Here is a 15,713-nt window from a genome sequence, read left to right as displayed (position 1 = left end):
CGCCGCCGCGCACCATCTTGCGAGAAGATCTGGGGGTGGGGCGGGGGCGGGGGCGGGTGCCCAGTCCTGTTTCGGATAGGGCTGGAGTTCGTGGAGTAAAAGGGAAAAAAAATATCGCACAGATGAGAGTTTAACGATCGTGTGCAGTATTTTGACGGTTGTTGCTCAAAATCTAACGGGAATGGCATTGAGGGGATGAGAGTAAAATTTTAGTGGCAATGAAGGGATCATCTAAATTTTAATGGCATTCAAGGAATTAGCTAAAATTTTGATGGCATTCAAGGAATTTACTCTATGGACGATGGACGTGGTCTCGGCGATCGATCATGGGGACTCGACGTGACATGAGTCCTGTCCTGATGAGTTCCTCCTGACCGATCTGCTGCGGCAGGTTTTTAACGTGTCACTTCTATCTAACTGGTACTAGATCAAGAGCTAATCCTGACACGGACGGGGGGAGAAAAAGAAAGAACCGGGTGCGGTGATGGAGTGGAGCCGAACGGCATGTGCAGGCCGTGCGGTCACGTGGCGGGCACGTGGGGTGAGCTTTCCCTCGTAGTACCCTGCCTGACCCGCGCAGAGTGATTGTGCTCCATCCGCAGCGCCCGTCCCGTCCGTTAACGCCCACAAGCCCAGCGGGCGCTCTCCTACGCCGCCCCTACGCTACGCTACGTGCCGCCTGCCACGGCGACGGCGACGAATCGGCGAGCACGCCACGGCCGCCCGCGCACACAGCTGCTCGTACGTCGCCGAGGCCACTTGCCGTGGTCCTCCCCTCCTGGTACTGGACGCTCAGCGGGCCGCGGCCTCCAACGCGCGCCCGGCGCGTCGCCGTCGCCCCCTCCCCCTCCGCTCCGCGGCGTACGTGCCGCGCCGCGTGCTCGCCGGACGCGCCGAACAGCGCGCGGCCAAAGGACCGCGTCGCGTCGCACGTGACCGGATCTCGGATCCGCGCCCGCGCGCGCAGAGAGAGAGAGAGGGCCGGATGGGGCGCGCGGGGCGCCCATCTCCAGGAAGATCCACGCCGGGATACGATTCGGGGGGGACTCGGACACGCGCGCGGTTCCGGCTGGCGCGTGCTGCGTGCCTACCTGCTAATGGTCTGGGGTGAAATCAGTTTCAACAGTTTGGATTTCACCTGATATGCTATTAGTTTGGTGGAAAATGGGTTAATTTTCTAAATGGTTTGGTTTGTTAGGAAATCTGGTTTGGATTGGTTTGGTCTGGACTTTAGTGAGTTGAAAGTCACGTCCTCGCGCAGACCTCAAGTCGTGCTATCACCACGTGCCGTCGCAACCGAGCCATGCTGTGGTGGGTCCTGGAAGTAGTGCCGACACGTCGATGGTTGAGGGACACAATGGGACTGTAGCTGGGTCCCGCAGAGGAGTGGGTCCCCCAGGTTATTGAAGAACGTGCGTACCGAGGAGCAGCAACTAGCATCACGTACAGCAGTAGAGGAGTTAGAACTGTAGTAATGGGTTGGTAGATGTTGTATCCAGTTGAAACCAGTTAATATTTACGGTTCAGTTTGGTTTTAGTTGAAAAAGACCGTCGTTTTGGTTTGGTTCAGTTTTTTACATATGCAGTTTGGTTCGGTGTGGTTGATTGGTGAGAAGAAAAAGAAATTAATTTGGTGTGGGTATGGGATGGTTCTCAGACCATTAGCAGGTTGGGCTGCGTGCTGGGGCTAGCGCCGGTACCACTTCAGGTATGGGCGCGCCTCCGCCTGGTGCGCCGCGCGCGTGTCAGGCCAGGCGACCGCTGTAGGGAGGAGACGGCCGATGCTACAATGCCCGCCCCGCCGGGGATACGGCACGGCGCCGCGATCCGGCGCCTTGAACCGGCGTGGCAAGTGTGCCACGTGCGCACGCCACGGCTGCTCGAGAGTAGAACTGTTCTACTGTGACGCGAGGTTTTCGCTTTGCACAGTGCCGTACTGTGCCGGTCCCGGCGCGTACCGCGTGGCGGCGTCCGGCGTCGCGCGCGCGGTCCCCCTACGTTCAGGGGCGGAGGGCAAAGCTGATCGCCTCGGCGGTGGTGCGACCGACGTGGCCGGAATGCTATACTGCGCGGCGTCGCTTTCGGCCACGTACGGTTTCGCGTGCCGGCCCTTTGTTTCTTCAGACTTACTCGGAGCACCGTGTGCCGCCGCCCTGCCGGGCCTCGCGTTCGCGTCGCCGATTTACGATCGGGAACGTGTGCCGTGCGGACGCCCGCACGGCCCCTTCCGGAGCGCCAGTGGGAGCGCCGGGCGCCGAGCAAGACGGCTGCGGAGGAGGCGGCGGACGCGGGTCGCCGGGTCGGGGCCGGCCGGCCAGCCATCGACTGCCTCCCCGTCCCCGGCGTCCCAATCGGCCGTCGCCCCACCCGGCGCCGCCGGCGGCCGGGCGTGGGGGCCAGGAATCTGCGGCGGCCAATGGGCGCGCGCCGGCGCAGGGCACAATCATTTTGCCTGCCTGCCGCGTTCCATCATGCCGCAATAACGGCGGCGCGCCACGCTAGCTACATGATGACGCGTCGCTCGGGGCCCTGTACGTTGGCCCTCTGCCGCCGGCCGTCATGGCGGCCACTGCTGCTTACGGGACGCAGCCGGCCGGTACGTGCTCGTGATCGACTGGTCGCCGACAGGGAGTCATCGGGTCAGCAAAAGCCACGCGCCACCATTGACCTTGGGCGACTCTCGGTCGTACTGTGCGTGGTAGCCTTTGCATCCGCGTACTAGTGATGATTATATCTATAGTTGTACTAGATCAAACTTTTTTTCTGCCGTTAATTACAAAACACATGCTCCTGGCACTAGATTTATTACGAAAGTATTTTTATAATATATTTTCCATTTATTTAATTTATATATTTAATCGATATTGTGGAGAAAGCGGTGCACCATGAACAGTATCAAAGTCGTAACAATTTTTTATCAGCGAAAATAGAAATAATGAGTAAACTAGGACCTCGCTAAAAATTAGCGAAGGACTCATTTTGGTTCCCAACTAATAAGTCAAGCTAGTATCTTAACTACCACTATATCAGGCAGAGCTAACAATCATTCCCTCCGTCTTAAATTATTAGTTATTTTTGTTTTTTAAATATATAGATTTGGGATGGAGGGAGTAAGTGTTAGTAGGTAACTGTAGTGCATGCTTAGTCATTGATGCTTTGGATTCAAATAAAAGTGAGATCACTCGCGTATCCTTGGAGTGTTAGCTCCTCTGAACAACCGTGCTAGAAATTTAGTCATGTTCTATTTTTTTTGCGAAAGGAGAATTGTATTAAAATGAAGCACAGTACATCCCCATAAATTTACAAAAAGCACCCTGGAGAAAAAAATGGAAATTACACGACGCAACCCCCAAACACCAGGAGTTTCCCAAAGCTGCCGGAGCTCCTCGCCGAAGAAAACTCACAGCAAGGCAAGATCCACCTCCAAACTTCCCAAGAGGCGTCAAAGCATTTTGATGCCGCAAGAGCCAGCACCCGGCACCCACACTGAAGCACACCGTTGACGTTGAATGAACATCGGCCGCCATCTTGAGAAGAACAGGAGAGGAAGCAAGATCCACCGCCGCCAGTCGAACGACCGACGTGGGGAAGACACGGCCACCGCCACCAACAACGCTAGCAGCGCGGCCACGGAATCCCATGGGAATGCCGAAGAGGCCCACCTTTTCGCAAAAAAGTGGCCAAACAAAACTCATACCTCCACTGCCGGAGATGGGGAAGCCCCCGGAGTAGACAATCGCAGCATCGGCAACATCCACTGAAAGCTTCACGCGGCCACCGGAGTCGGAGCAGAGACAGCAAAAGCACCTCACAAAATCTTCGTCGGAGACCATGCCAAATCCGTTGCCGTCGTCGTAGAAGATCTGGAGGACCCTTATTCGCCGGGATAGAGGCTCCTCCATCGCCGGAACACCGAGCTCCAACGCCATCGAAGGCGATGGCAAACCCTAGTCAACTAGCTAAAGCTCATACCTAAAACTAGCAACTACATCTACGCCGGCCGTCGATCCACCCCGTCCCCTACCCGATCCGGTGCCGAAGAGGCCGCAGGAGGGGAGGGAGGAGGGCGGATCGACGCCGGAGACGGGATCGCCCCTGTTTCGCCGCTCTCGGTTACTGTAGGGAGAAATTTAGTCATGTTCTAGGAGTAACAAAAGTACAAGTACACTGCAAATGCTACGTATGAGACGCTCATCGGGGAAGAAGGAAATGCCCTGATGAGATACACCGGAACAGAGCTACAGAAAGATCCTACGGTTGTTACAACTGAAGCGGTGACGTGTTACCACGTTGCGACGCCTTATAAAAAAAGTTACGCCCCTCGCCCCCTCCTGTAACTTTTGTTTTACGTGCATGTGCTTAGCTTTGTCTTTACAACGACGTGCAGAGTCAGAGTCAGAGAGAGAGAGAGAGAGAGAGAGAGAGAGAGAGAGAGAGAGAGAGATCACGTTGTGGAGCACTCGCATGGCTGTGCGCAACGATGGACCAGCCTTTTACCCTCTGGATCGTCGCAACATGTCTGGCGAACAACCGTGTGCAGGTAACTGCCGGTCTGCCTGCCGCTCCGCCCGCCTCCTCGTGACGAAAAAGAAAAGGCCACCACCTTTGCTTAACCGCGCTGCAAAGCTCCAGCCAATCAAGCTAACCGTGCATGGGAACAGCCCCCAGACAGTGGATCTATCGGTTATCACATCACTAATTAGTGCTCCTTACATCTCAGAGTCAATTCAACACGACGATTAACTTTCTTTGTGTGTGTGTGTGTTTGCGAGCACACGACGATTAAATTCAGAGTGGGTTCTTTCGTAAGGACGGCAGGGCGATCGTACGGTTGTACCGTCGCCACGCCTCGTCCGAGACCGACGCGGATTCCCCTCCACGCGTGGAAACTGGAAAGGCCGTGCGGCGGCGCGGCAGCCGGCGGCAGCACGGCTCGATCGGCCGGCCGGGCAGCCGCCGCCGGCCTTGCGGTCGTCAGGCCGGGTGTGGCAGAGAGAGCAGGAGAGCTGAAGGCCCGGACTGTTCCGATGATTATTAATAAGGGATCACATGTTCACATGGCCGCCCCCTACGCGAGCGCCGGGGATGCCGCGGCGGCCGAGCCCCCATGCCTGTCCTCCCCTCACTGGCCGCCCCATCTCCTGTTCCTCCGGAACTCGAAGAGCTGGCCGCTGGTATCTTTCCTTCTCTTCGCTCGCTTTGACCGAGACCGGCCTCGCTCTACTCTACTGTTCCATATGCCGTCCGTACCCTGCTGCTCCGATCGAGCCGCTGTTGCTCCACGTTTCTTCGTGGCGAGCGCCGAGCGCGCGCGCACTGCACTGTTGCATCTCAGAACGCATTTCTTGACTCGGGGATCGAAGCCGCAGATCGCAATCACGCAAGGATGGACGAAAGAAAACGAAGCAAGGATGATCGGGGGATGACTAGATCCTAGCTTAGCTAGCAGCCTAGTGACGAGCATTGCCCTGAACTGGATGGAGTCCGCTGATTAGTTGGCCGAGCTGCGGCGGCGGCGGCCGGCGGCCGGCGGCTACGAGCAGGAGCGGATGAGGCCGAGGTTGTAGAGGAACTTCTCGGAGCGGGAGCGGATCATGTTCCCGAGCGAGCGGCGCCCGGCGCCGGCGCCGACGGGCGACCTGGGCCCGCCGGTGTCCGCCGGCGGCTCTCGGACGGACAGGACGTGCTCGCCGATCTCGGCGCGCACGGCCTCCACGGCCTGCACCTGCACGGGCTGCCCCGACGCGTCCACCACGTAGAACACGTTGGCCGCCCGCGCCCCGCGGGTCTCCACCTCGGCGTGCGTCACCGACAGCCCGTGCTCCCGGAAGATGCGCGTCACGTCCGACAGCAGCCCGACGCGGTCCTCGCAGCACAGCTCCAGCCTCAAGCCCTGCAGTGCAGGAGGCCTCCATGGATTAGCTTAAGCTCACGTCCATCACAAGCATCGATCCATGGATCGATCGATCTGGCAACGAACAGGGCCAGCAGTAGTACCTCGGTGTAGCGCCGCTCGATCGCGGCCTCGAGGGCGCGGCGGAGGCGGTCGCGGTCCTCGCCGGAGCTGCCGGCGCTGTCGCCGAGGTGCCGGATGTAGTACTCCTGCAAAGGTCACCGCCGCCAGCACGGGAGAGAGGTTTCATTACATGAGCATGTGTCCTTTTCTCTGCCGGTAAAAAACAAAGTCTTTTGTGCAGGACGAGCCACTCAAGTTGCTCACACCAAACTAGGAAGGATCTCCCCCGACTCACATGCCAAGATCTACCAGTATCTAGCCGCTGCCAGGCATCTCTGGCTGGCAGCGGTCAAGACGTGAGCCGGCCGGCGTCAAGGCCGAGAGGGCGTGCATGAACTGCAGGGGCCGTGCAGCGCCGCAGCAGGGAGAACACTGTTACTGTGCCCGTGTTCTTCTGCTGGAGCCAGCCAAAGTACCAGCGCAACGCAGTCTCATGATGGAAGCGATGGGATGCATGCCAGGTAACTACAGAGACAGGGTTGCTTCAAAAACTACAGAGACAGGGAGGAAAGGCAAGGCTGAAGCAGGCACCTGGTAGGCCTCGGAGCCCTCGGCGATGACGGTGCCGTGGAAGACAACGTACTGCATGTCGGTGAGCGTGCACACCGTGTCGAACAGCAGCTTGGGCCGGTCGCGGCACCGCACGTTGACGAGCGTGTACCCGCGCTCGGCGCAGTCCTCCACCTCCACCACCGGCCGCCCGGAGCCGCCGCGCGGCGCAGCGCCGCCGTAGCCGTCGCCGTCGTCGTCGGAGCCGCCGGCGCCGGCGCCCTCGAAGCAGCCGCCGGCGTCCTCGCCGCCGCCGCCGCGGCGCCTGTCCGCGTGCATCATCTGGTGGAGCCGGCGCTGCGCGTGCGCGGCGCGCGCCGAGATGGCGGCGCGGGCAGCCGCCCTGTCGCGGCTGCTCCCGCGGAGGACGTGGCGGAGGAGGCGCCTCACGGTGTCGAGGCGGCCGGGGTCAGCGACGGGGCCGCCGGCGTCGGCGTCCGTCACGCGCACCAGCGCCGCCACGCGGGCGTCGTGGGTCCACACCTCCGACGCCACGATGTTGCACTTGAGGTCCGTGAGCACCGCGAACACCTCCGACAGCAGGCCCGGCCGGTCGGTGCCGATCAGCTCGATGGTGGTCTGCTCCTCCTCCGCCTCCGCCTCCACGCCCACCGACCGCTCCGGCGCCGCCCGGAAGCTCAGCGATCCCGCTCCCAGGGACTGAAACAGAAATCGACACGACATCGATTCATCGATCAACATTCAGTTGAGCAGCAGATTGCTCTGTTCTTGGCATCGAACAGCTAGCAACAGGGGGCTCTGCACTTTACCTGTTCAATTCTGTCGATGACTTGGCCGTCATAAAGTTTATTCCCATCCTGATCCACGACATGGAACACTGCAGAAAGGCGAGGCAAACCCACACCCACCACACATCAGGATCGGGAAAAAGATAGAAGAAAGATTACAACCCAAGCAAAAGCCCGGCTTTGCATCACCCCGGAAAGGCACGCCGTCTTTCTCCCATCTTCTTAAACTTTCCAAAGACAGCCAGGGCAGAGGGAGGTCGCAAAAGCAGGCGGCACTCACCATCCATGAACCACTCGCCGTCGGAGGAAATGTAGCCCCTCTTGATGGTCAGCTTCAGATCGGTCAGCACCTGAACCACCTCCAGCAAGGTCCCATACTTGTTCGCGCTGTCCACCTGCAGACAGAAAAAATCAAGCAATATCAGAGGTCTGTCTGAGAGAGAGACAGAGAACCCCCCCCCCCCCCCCCCTGCAGGGACTCGCAGGAGGAGGAGGAGGCAAGGACGCAGATCGAGCTCCTTGCCTTCACCAAGGTGGCAGTCATGTCGGAGTCGTTGTCCACGGTGACCCTGCGAGCGGCAAACGGCCAAGAACCAGGCACCGTTAGCAGAGGGCGCAGGTCAAACACGGCAGAAAGAAACACCCACGGGTGTCGGGGTTGGGGGAGACGAACCTTGGAGGGTTCATCCGGATGACCAGCTTCTCGAACTCGTCGACCATCTCGTTGCTCCGACTTCGAGACCCGCAGGCCATCATTGTCCCCAACAAGGCTAGCTTGCTTTCTTGCTCGCACGAGAGGAGACGTGCAGAGAGAGATGGAGCGGAACGGAGGAACAGGAGATTTGCCCAGGCAAATGGGATGCGTCCCCTTTGCTGCCCCCAATCTAAGTCCGTACTTGGTGGTGGTGTCCCTCTCCCTCGCCTTGTTCTCTGAAGGAGTCAAGCTCTCACCTCACCTAGTCCTAGTTATATATATTGGCCATGGCCTCATGGGGGCTGCAAGGAGAGAGAGAGAGAGAGAGAGAGAGAGAGAGAGAGAGAGAGAGAGAGGACAACCTGCCTCTACTTGTGGATTTGTGAACGGATCTCCTCGCTCCTCTTTCTCTCACCTGGTTGCTGTGGCTGACTGTGTATGTGTGTGGTTTTGTGGGCAGGCAGTGGTGTTTGGTTGGTGTCCCTTCACTGGTTTAAAGGGAGATGTTTGGGAAAAGACCATCCCAATGGGGAGCTTGTTTCTCTGCCTGGCCATAGTGGACATTCTTGGCTCCCTTCCTGCTATGCAGTGATCCAAGTGTGGGACCTATGCCCAATTGCTTCAAAATTCATTGCTTTTTTTGCGACAAAAATTGGTTGCTTAACAAGTGTGCATGTAACGGGCGCCACATCTGGAGACCAGCACAACCATAATTCGGGGATATTTAGTTATGTACGGATATAACGGTCGCACACCGGGAATTAATGGTGATATCTAGTTATGTACCGATATAACGGTCGCTATACTAGAACTTATCAGTAATACTTAATCATATGTGTATAGTGTATATGACAGTAGCTACATCTAAAGACTTGCACAACCGTAATTTACTCTTGGATTTGTCGGCGAAGTTTCATCATGTATGTATATAACGGTTGCTGCCTTCAGAGTCTTAACAATTATAATTTTTTGGATTTAAAGGTGATTCTTAATCGTGTATGTATACTTCTCACCGATTGGAAATTGAAGATATCTTGAGAAGATCTGAGTAATTAAGGAACATTTAAAACTCCATCCTAGAGAAAATCATTTTTTAAAGATACTAGAGGGATGTTTTTAATGTGCATGGAAATTTGATGAGTGGTGGTCCAAGAGAATTTCTCATCTGCCCAAAAATGTGAAATTGCTTTGACTATCTGTTTTTTTTTCTCTTATTTTCTTGTAACTGTTCTGACTCTCTGTTTTTCTATTCCTTTTATTGTAACTGCTCTGACTCTTTGTTTTTGTTTGTTTTTTTTGTAACTGCTTTGACTTTTGTGGTTAATGGAGTTGCATGCTTCTCACCCTGCCTATGATCGCATAATAGAATATTTTTTCTTTCAGGGATCACAATAGAAAAGATCAACGACAAATATACTTGCACGGCTCTTGTACCTTTACATAATAATATAGTATATTTTCAAAAGAAAAAGATAGCAAAATGGTACAGGCTGATTAGGGTGGCAAACATTGCATTGGCTGCTTACTGCCGTGGCATAATTGCATTGGCCGCGCTTAAGTTATGGCTCATGGTACGATAGAGGACCTCGGCAATGCAAAAGGTCAACCAGCACCTTTCCTTTCTCCTTTTATGAATGAAAAAGGTCAACCAAGCACTTGCCTTGTACTTGCAGCCATCACAAATACTATAAGAAGTTAGGAACTTGTTCTCTTGCAACATGAAACATACAAAAACGACCTTGAGAATGGCCAAAATTTTCTATATATGAAGATGGCAAATAGGCTAGTCCAAATAATACCATAGCAGTATCTATGGTAATTGGTCGACAAAGCATAGCGCCATCACAGTAGACTTTGATGCACAGCTTTTCTGTGTAATCCGAGAGAAAAACACACACACAATGCGATAGGCTTAATTTACCCCCCATATATATGGGTGTGGGGGTATTGACCAATACTAATTATCTTTTTTTTTTGAAAAAAATACCTTGGCCAATAATTACCAATTAATCATACAACACTCCTGCAGCCTTGTACTATTTTGCTCCACGTATCCTAACAGCATCTGAACAGCAAGCGTGTCAAATGCTTAGATTCAGGGCAAGGATCCGAGAGCAAATGAGGTCCCCGGTTTCATCAACAGGATCACCATGTGAGGTGAGGCCGGATAGAATGCTTATCTTCGCCCTGGCCCTCTCTATCTGCCCATCTTTGGTCCCGAGCCTCTGGTTTTTTTTCTTTTCTTACCGTGCATGCATGCATCCACCATTCCTGCCTTTCTAGCTCGCAATGCAACTTCCTCATTTGGTAGTACCAAGTGCACTTTTGAACTTGATAAGATATCTCGTCGGAATCTTCCTTTTTTTCCACATATATGCCAGTACTTAGTACGCACTTTCCTTGTCATCAAGTATATGGATTGATTTAACTGTTTTTTTAAAAAAAAATTAGAACTTTGACATCATCTATGAGCCTGGGACGATCAGAAATGTTCAGATTTGCTGCTTTGGGTACTCTGATGATGATCTCAATAGACTCGTTGTGGCTGGCTGGCAAGACTTATAAACAGTGGCGGATCTAAGGGGGGCTAGGGGGGCTCGAGCCCCCCTACTGCCTAGGAGTCCATGGATCCCCCTCAACCCCCCTACTGCCATGGATGAAGAATGGAGGGCTGGAGGGCTGCTGGAGGTAGAAGAAGACCCTGTTCGCGACATGGGCCAGAATAGGCGAACAGCCAAGCACAGCAGGCCTAGAATTTAAAGACTGCGCCTGCCCAGGCTGAACGGCCCAAATCGCCCCCACTGGCCCATTCAGCCCACCCAGACTCCAACTCTAGTTCCCCAATTCCCCAATCGGCCAATCCAAATCCCTAGCTACAAGTTAGCTTGATCGGCTCTGCTCTGCTCGCGAGAGAACGGTGGCGGTGGTGGCCCAACGGTCAACGAGCAGACGGCGGCGGTGGGAGACCGGCGGCCAGTGACTGCACTGCGGCAGGGCCTCAGACCGTCGGGCGCTCGGCCTCGGCTCGTCATCCGCGCATCCGCGCCCTGCCCGCGCTGCCACCCGGACCCACGGTCCCGGTCCACGGAGGAGGCAGGCACGCGCCACATATACGGCGTGCCAGCGTGGCTACGCGTGGGGCGGGCCGGCGTGGCCGCATGGTGGTGGGCGGCCGAGCGCTCCGCTGGAGTCCGCACGGGCGCACGATCGGAGGGCGGACTGGCGAAGGCGGAGGCTCGGCGGCCAGCGCGACCCAGCCCCCCTACATTTTTTTTCCTGGATCCGCCCCTACTTATAAACACATGCCCTGCAAAGCTCTTGCCAGGTGTTTCTTGGAAAGGACCTCAACAGTTTTAGCAGAACATTGATGCACACACCCAGTGTCAGGTAGCCGCGCGTTTCCTCCCGGCAGACGGCACACCTGTCTAAACGCTGGGAGGAAAAGAAAAACGCAGCGAGCAAGGGCGCTGCCAGGTGCACGGAGGCTGGTCTCCGGAGTCATGAGCCTGTTGCCAGATGGAGATCCGAGCGTCGCGTGCCGGTCCAGGACGTCGAACATCCCAAGCACACGCAGTGGCCGCCGCGAGTCAACCGGTGACGCTGAGTCGCTGACCAGCCAGGAGCCTACTACGCCGCTAGCTGCGCCGGCGCTGACGAGGGCTGACTCCATCGTCGGCGACGGCGAGCAAGTACCGAGTAAAGCAGAGCTGGCCTTGCCGTTCCTTTTTTTTTTCTTCGCGATTTCCCCCCAGCACGGGATTTTCCCTCTCCTTCTCGTACGTAGAGTATTACCAAAAAATGCCTTTAATTTTGTCTCGCCTGTAACTGGAAGTTATGAAGCCCCCACCACCCATGCTCACTTAAAACAGTGCGTGGAAGCTCTTACTCGTAGGCAAGCGTAACAGTGCATGCTCACTATAAAAGTTTTTTCTTTTTTGTGAAGATGGTGCTTTGAGTAACAAGTTGTGAGAAACCTGATGTATTTAACAACAATTAATAATTAAATATCATAAAATTGTTTATGACGATGAATTTGACAACATCTACCTTGTGGTGTATTTGTAGAAATGAGAATTTTGTGGGCTGGGCCTAAAAGCAGTGTCCATGCATGTTTAACGGTAAAAGATTAAAAAAACAAACAATTCTAGAATAAAGATACGCACTTTCAAAAACAGGGAATATTAAACTAATCTGCATTTGAATAGGCACGCACATGAAGCACTGTCGCGTAGCCGCCTGCACGATACACCGCACCGGCACGTCGGGCCCAGGCAAACGCATCAAGTTGTTTAAGGAGCGGTCAAACAAAGAAGAGGTAGAGCAAGTGATGGAGCAGCAACCGGACACTTGAAAACATTAACCAATCAGCACTAGCTGAGCGGAGCTGAGTACGAAATTATACTACTTTATTGACAGAGGCTACACGTACCATGGGCTGCTAAAAACTGGTAAAATTTCTACAGTATATGGCACATCGAATGTTCCAACACATGCATGTAGCATTACATGTAGTTAAAAAAATTAACTAATTATACAATCTAACTGATTAGCATGAAATAAATCTTTTAAATCTAATTAGTTCATGATTAAACATTATTTGTCAAGTAACAATAAAATGTGCTACAGTATCAAAATCAATAACTTTTCACTAACTAAACAGGACCTAAGCTACTGCTTTAATAATAAAGTGCGCCTTAGTGACAAATATTCCCTGACACTCGCTGCCAAATTCCCCCCGGCAGGGGATTAGACTAAGGTCAGTCTCAATATAAGTTTCATGACATTAAATACCATCATTTTTACTGACATGACAAAGAAAGAGAAGACTAGAGTTTCATGAAATGTGAGAAGAATTTTATCACCATGAAACTCGTCTGGTACAATTATCTAGTTTTCAGTCTAAATAACTGTATTTATAAAACTCCCACTGAGAATAACCTCCTAACACGCTCCAATAGATCCTGAGACGAGGCGCCCCCATTGGCCACAGAGGCGCGGTTAAAAAACTGGCGCCTAGACTGGCTGGTGGATCACTAGGCAGATGGCGGGAAGAGAGATTCCCCTGCGCGGGCGGCGGGCGAGGGAATCTCCTGCTCCTCCGCCGTCCGGCTCGGCTCCGATTGATCGGATTGATACCCTCGGGGCCTTGAGGGGTTTGAACCTTGCTTTGTCCGCCACCGCACGCGCGCGGCATGTGTGCCGCAGCGCGAATGGCTGCGGCATCCGCGGCCACGGCCGGGCGACTAGCTGAGACCGCCCGGAACGGCGGTGCGCGCGTGGCCGCAGGCCGAGCTCGGTTATTTTTAACCGTCCGTGCGCGGTGGTGGGCCGGCGTGGCTCCTCCGCCGGGCCGGCGATCGGCGCGCATGTGCGGGCGGCCCTGCACGCAGCGGCGAGCGGCGAGCGGCGAGCGGCGTGCGCGCCACCGGCGCTACTGCTAGGAGTGGATCGGCCTCTCTCCCCACCGTTATCCCTCGCAGTTCTTTCTCTTCCCACCCACCCATCCTCGTTCAATTCAGTTCGTGGCAGACACCATGGCGATTTTTGAGCAGCGGCATCTCCAAAGAGCAGGGCCTCGGATGGGAGTCGGCCACCGGTTTCCGGCACGGAGTTCGACGGCGACGGCGGCCGGGGAATAAGGCGTGTGCACGATACCGCTGTCGAGCAACTAGACCACCGGTCGCAAGCATGGCGGAGTGGAGTGGGCGAGTGGTGGTCACGTGAGAGAAGCGAGGCACAGGGTTGCAGGCGCAGGCCAGGCCGCATTTTTTTGCTTTCTAACCTTTTTCGCAAAAGTTTTTCACATATAACTCCTTTTCGTAACGAAATGTAGAAATGGACTCTGGAGATCGGCGCCGTAGTCTACGGCACCGAGCTAACACGTCTCGGCGCCGTTGTATGCGGAGCCGAGATACCACACTCGTATACTGAGTCGTGCCGAGCTGGCGCTGACGTGGCTCAGGGTCGGCGCCATAGATCTCGGCGCCGAGGTCCCGAGAGCTCGGCGCCAAGATCTACGGCGCCGAGCTCCTGCCATAACGCCTCTGCTTTCTCGCGCCGCTCGCCGGCCGCACACGGCCACCTGCCGCTCGCACCTGACGTGCTTGGTGTCAGGACCTGCTTCGTGGCGTGCCTCCATAAATCCATAAATGATGGTGCTCGGCCATCTGCTCCGCCACGTGCTTGGTGTCATGATCTGCTCGATTGATTATTGATTCGCTCAAACAACTCTGGCCGCAAGCTCTGGTGGAGCCTCGCTACGGAAACTAGGATACCAGCTTTTCTTCTATACTATTGCAAGATCAACTTAGTATTATTTTTTTGAAGTAACAACTTAGTATTAATCATCAGGTAGGTATGGCATCCAAAATAAGGAGAAAACACACTTGAAATGTCAGTATATTTGTATGCCATTCTCACAATTTACAGGAACTTGGTCAATGGATTTAAATCATCAACCAAAAGACATATACAGACACAAATAATCACAGTGCAGGACCTTTCTGTTCTAATAGGAAAAAGAAAGCTACAATCTTTTATCAAATGAAAAGCAAGTGATATCCAATGAGCTCCATAACTCCTCTCCACAGATTGTCATGACGTTATCACTAGCTTGTTCCTTGTCAGTGACTCGCCCGTTCTTGCATCTCTGCAAATTGTGACCGGAGCTCGTGGCGCGAGAAAGCAGAGAGTGGCAGGAGCTCGGCACCGTAGATCTTGGCGCCGAGCTCGGCGCCGACCCTGGGCCACGTCAGCGCCAGCTCGGCATGCTGGCGTGGCATCTCGGCGCCGCATATAATGGCGTTGAGACGTGTTAGCTCGGCGTCGTAGACTACGACACCGATTCCAGGATCCATTTCTACCATTTGTTACAAAAAGAGCCTGTATGTGAAAAACTTTTGCGAAAAAAGTTAAAAAGCAAAAATTACGGCAGGCCAGGCTCCGCGGCTGGCTGCCCTGCCTGGCCTGCTGCTGGGGTCTTGTCATGGACGGCGCCACGACATAGCAGAAGCTGTGGAGGGAGAGAGGCGTAGTTTGCAGTATACGTTTTCATTGCTTAAGATACAAGTTTTGTAATGTGGGCCCGAGGCTGTTGGCGTAGCTACCCGCGTGTAAAACCTGAACCCAGATTTTGCAATTGGAGAAACAAACTCAGAGAGGACAACCTGTCCTCGTCCCGTCCCCCAAATTATCCGTGATTGATGCGGGCTCACGTCCGGCCAAGGGTAGTGACAGGTCTGGTCTGGTGGCTTGTGAAAAACAAACCCAAGGAATGGTACCGGCGCGGCCACTCTCCTTCCGCTGCATGCGTGTACTTGCGCCGGGCCTGTCTCTGGCTGTGGTTGCAGCCATTCTGCCTGCGATGCCATGCCTGCAAGGAATATAGATCGCCTTAGAGCATCTCCAACAGATGTTGTATATGGCCTTCTATCTGTAAAAATAAAGAGAAAGCCCCAAAAACCAGGTTCCAACAGATTTTGTATCCGACCCCATCATGCATCCGGTCCTCCAAAATCTCCCCTCCGTCCTTCATTTTTGCAGGTCCTCCAGCCGCTCGCAAAATCACTCGCGCACTCCTCCCGCACGCGCTCGCCGTTCCCACGCGCGCGGAGCCGGGCCGGCGGGGCGCGGAGCAGCGGCGCCGGAGCGCGTAGCAGCAGCGGGGAGCGGAGCAGCCGCGGCGGGGCGCGGAGCGTAGGCGGCA

The 15,713-nt window shown here is 54.8% G+C and overlaps 1 protein-coding gene across 1 annotated transcript; it reads right to left on the bottom strand.

The window, feature by feature from the left end:
• Nucleotides 1-5,004: 5,004 nt before the first annotated feature.
• LOC120712982 (ACT domain-containing protein ACR4-like) lies at nucleotides 5,005-8,530 on the bottom strand. The gene is made up of 7 exons (XM_039998936.1): nucleotides 7,988-8,530; nucleotides 7,838-7,883; nucleotides 7,595-7,709; nucleotides 7,336-7,403; nucleotides 6,548-7,225; nucleotides 5,998-6,102; nucleotides 5,005-5,893 (listed from the first exon to the last, which is right to left on the bottom strand). Exons 1-7 carry the CDS (start codon nucleotides 8,068-8,070, stop codon nucleotides 5,534-5,536), a joined length of 1,455 nt encoding a protein of 484 aa, XP_039854870.1. The 5' UTR covers nucleotides 8,071-8,530; the 3' UTR covers nucleotides 5,005-5,533.
• Nucleotides 8,531-15,713: the final 7,183 nt, after the last annotated feature.

The sequence above is a fragment of the Panicum virgatum genome, chromosome 6K (assembly GCF_016808335.1).
Source record: "Panicum virgatum strain AP13 chromosome 6K, P.virgatum_v5, whole genome shotgun sequence".
NCBI lineage: Eukaryota > Viridiplantae > Streptophyta > Magnoliopsida > Poales > Poaceae > Panicum > Panicum virgatum.
Note: the sequence above shows the minus strand (reverse complement) of the source record. Positions and strands in the feature narration are given on the sequence as shown.

Coding starts and splice junctions, on each gene's coding strand:
- LOC120712982 (XM_039998936.1), bottom strand. CDS start 8,070: ATGATGGCCTGCGGGTCTCGAAGTCGGAGCAACGAGATGGTCGACGAG. Junction 7,884..7,987: donor ATCCGGATGAACCCTCCAAG/GTTCGTCTCCCC, acceptor TGCCGCTCGCAG/GGTCACCGTGGACAACGACT. Junction 7,710..7,837: donor TGACTGCCACCTTGGTGAAG/GCAAGGAGCTCG, acceptor TTCTGTCTGCAG/GTGGACAGCGCGAACAAGTA.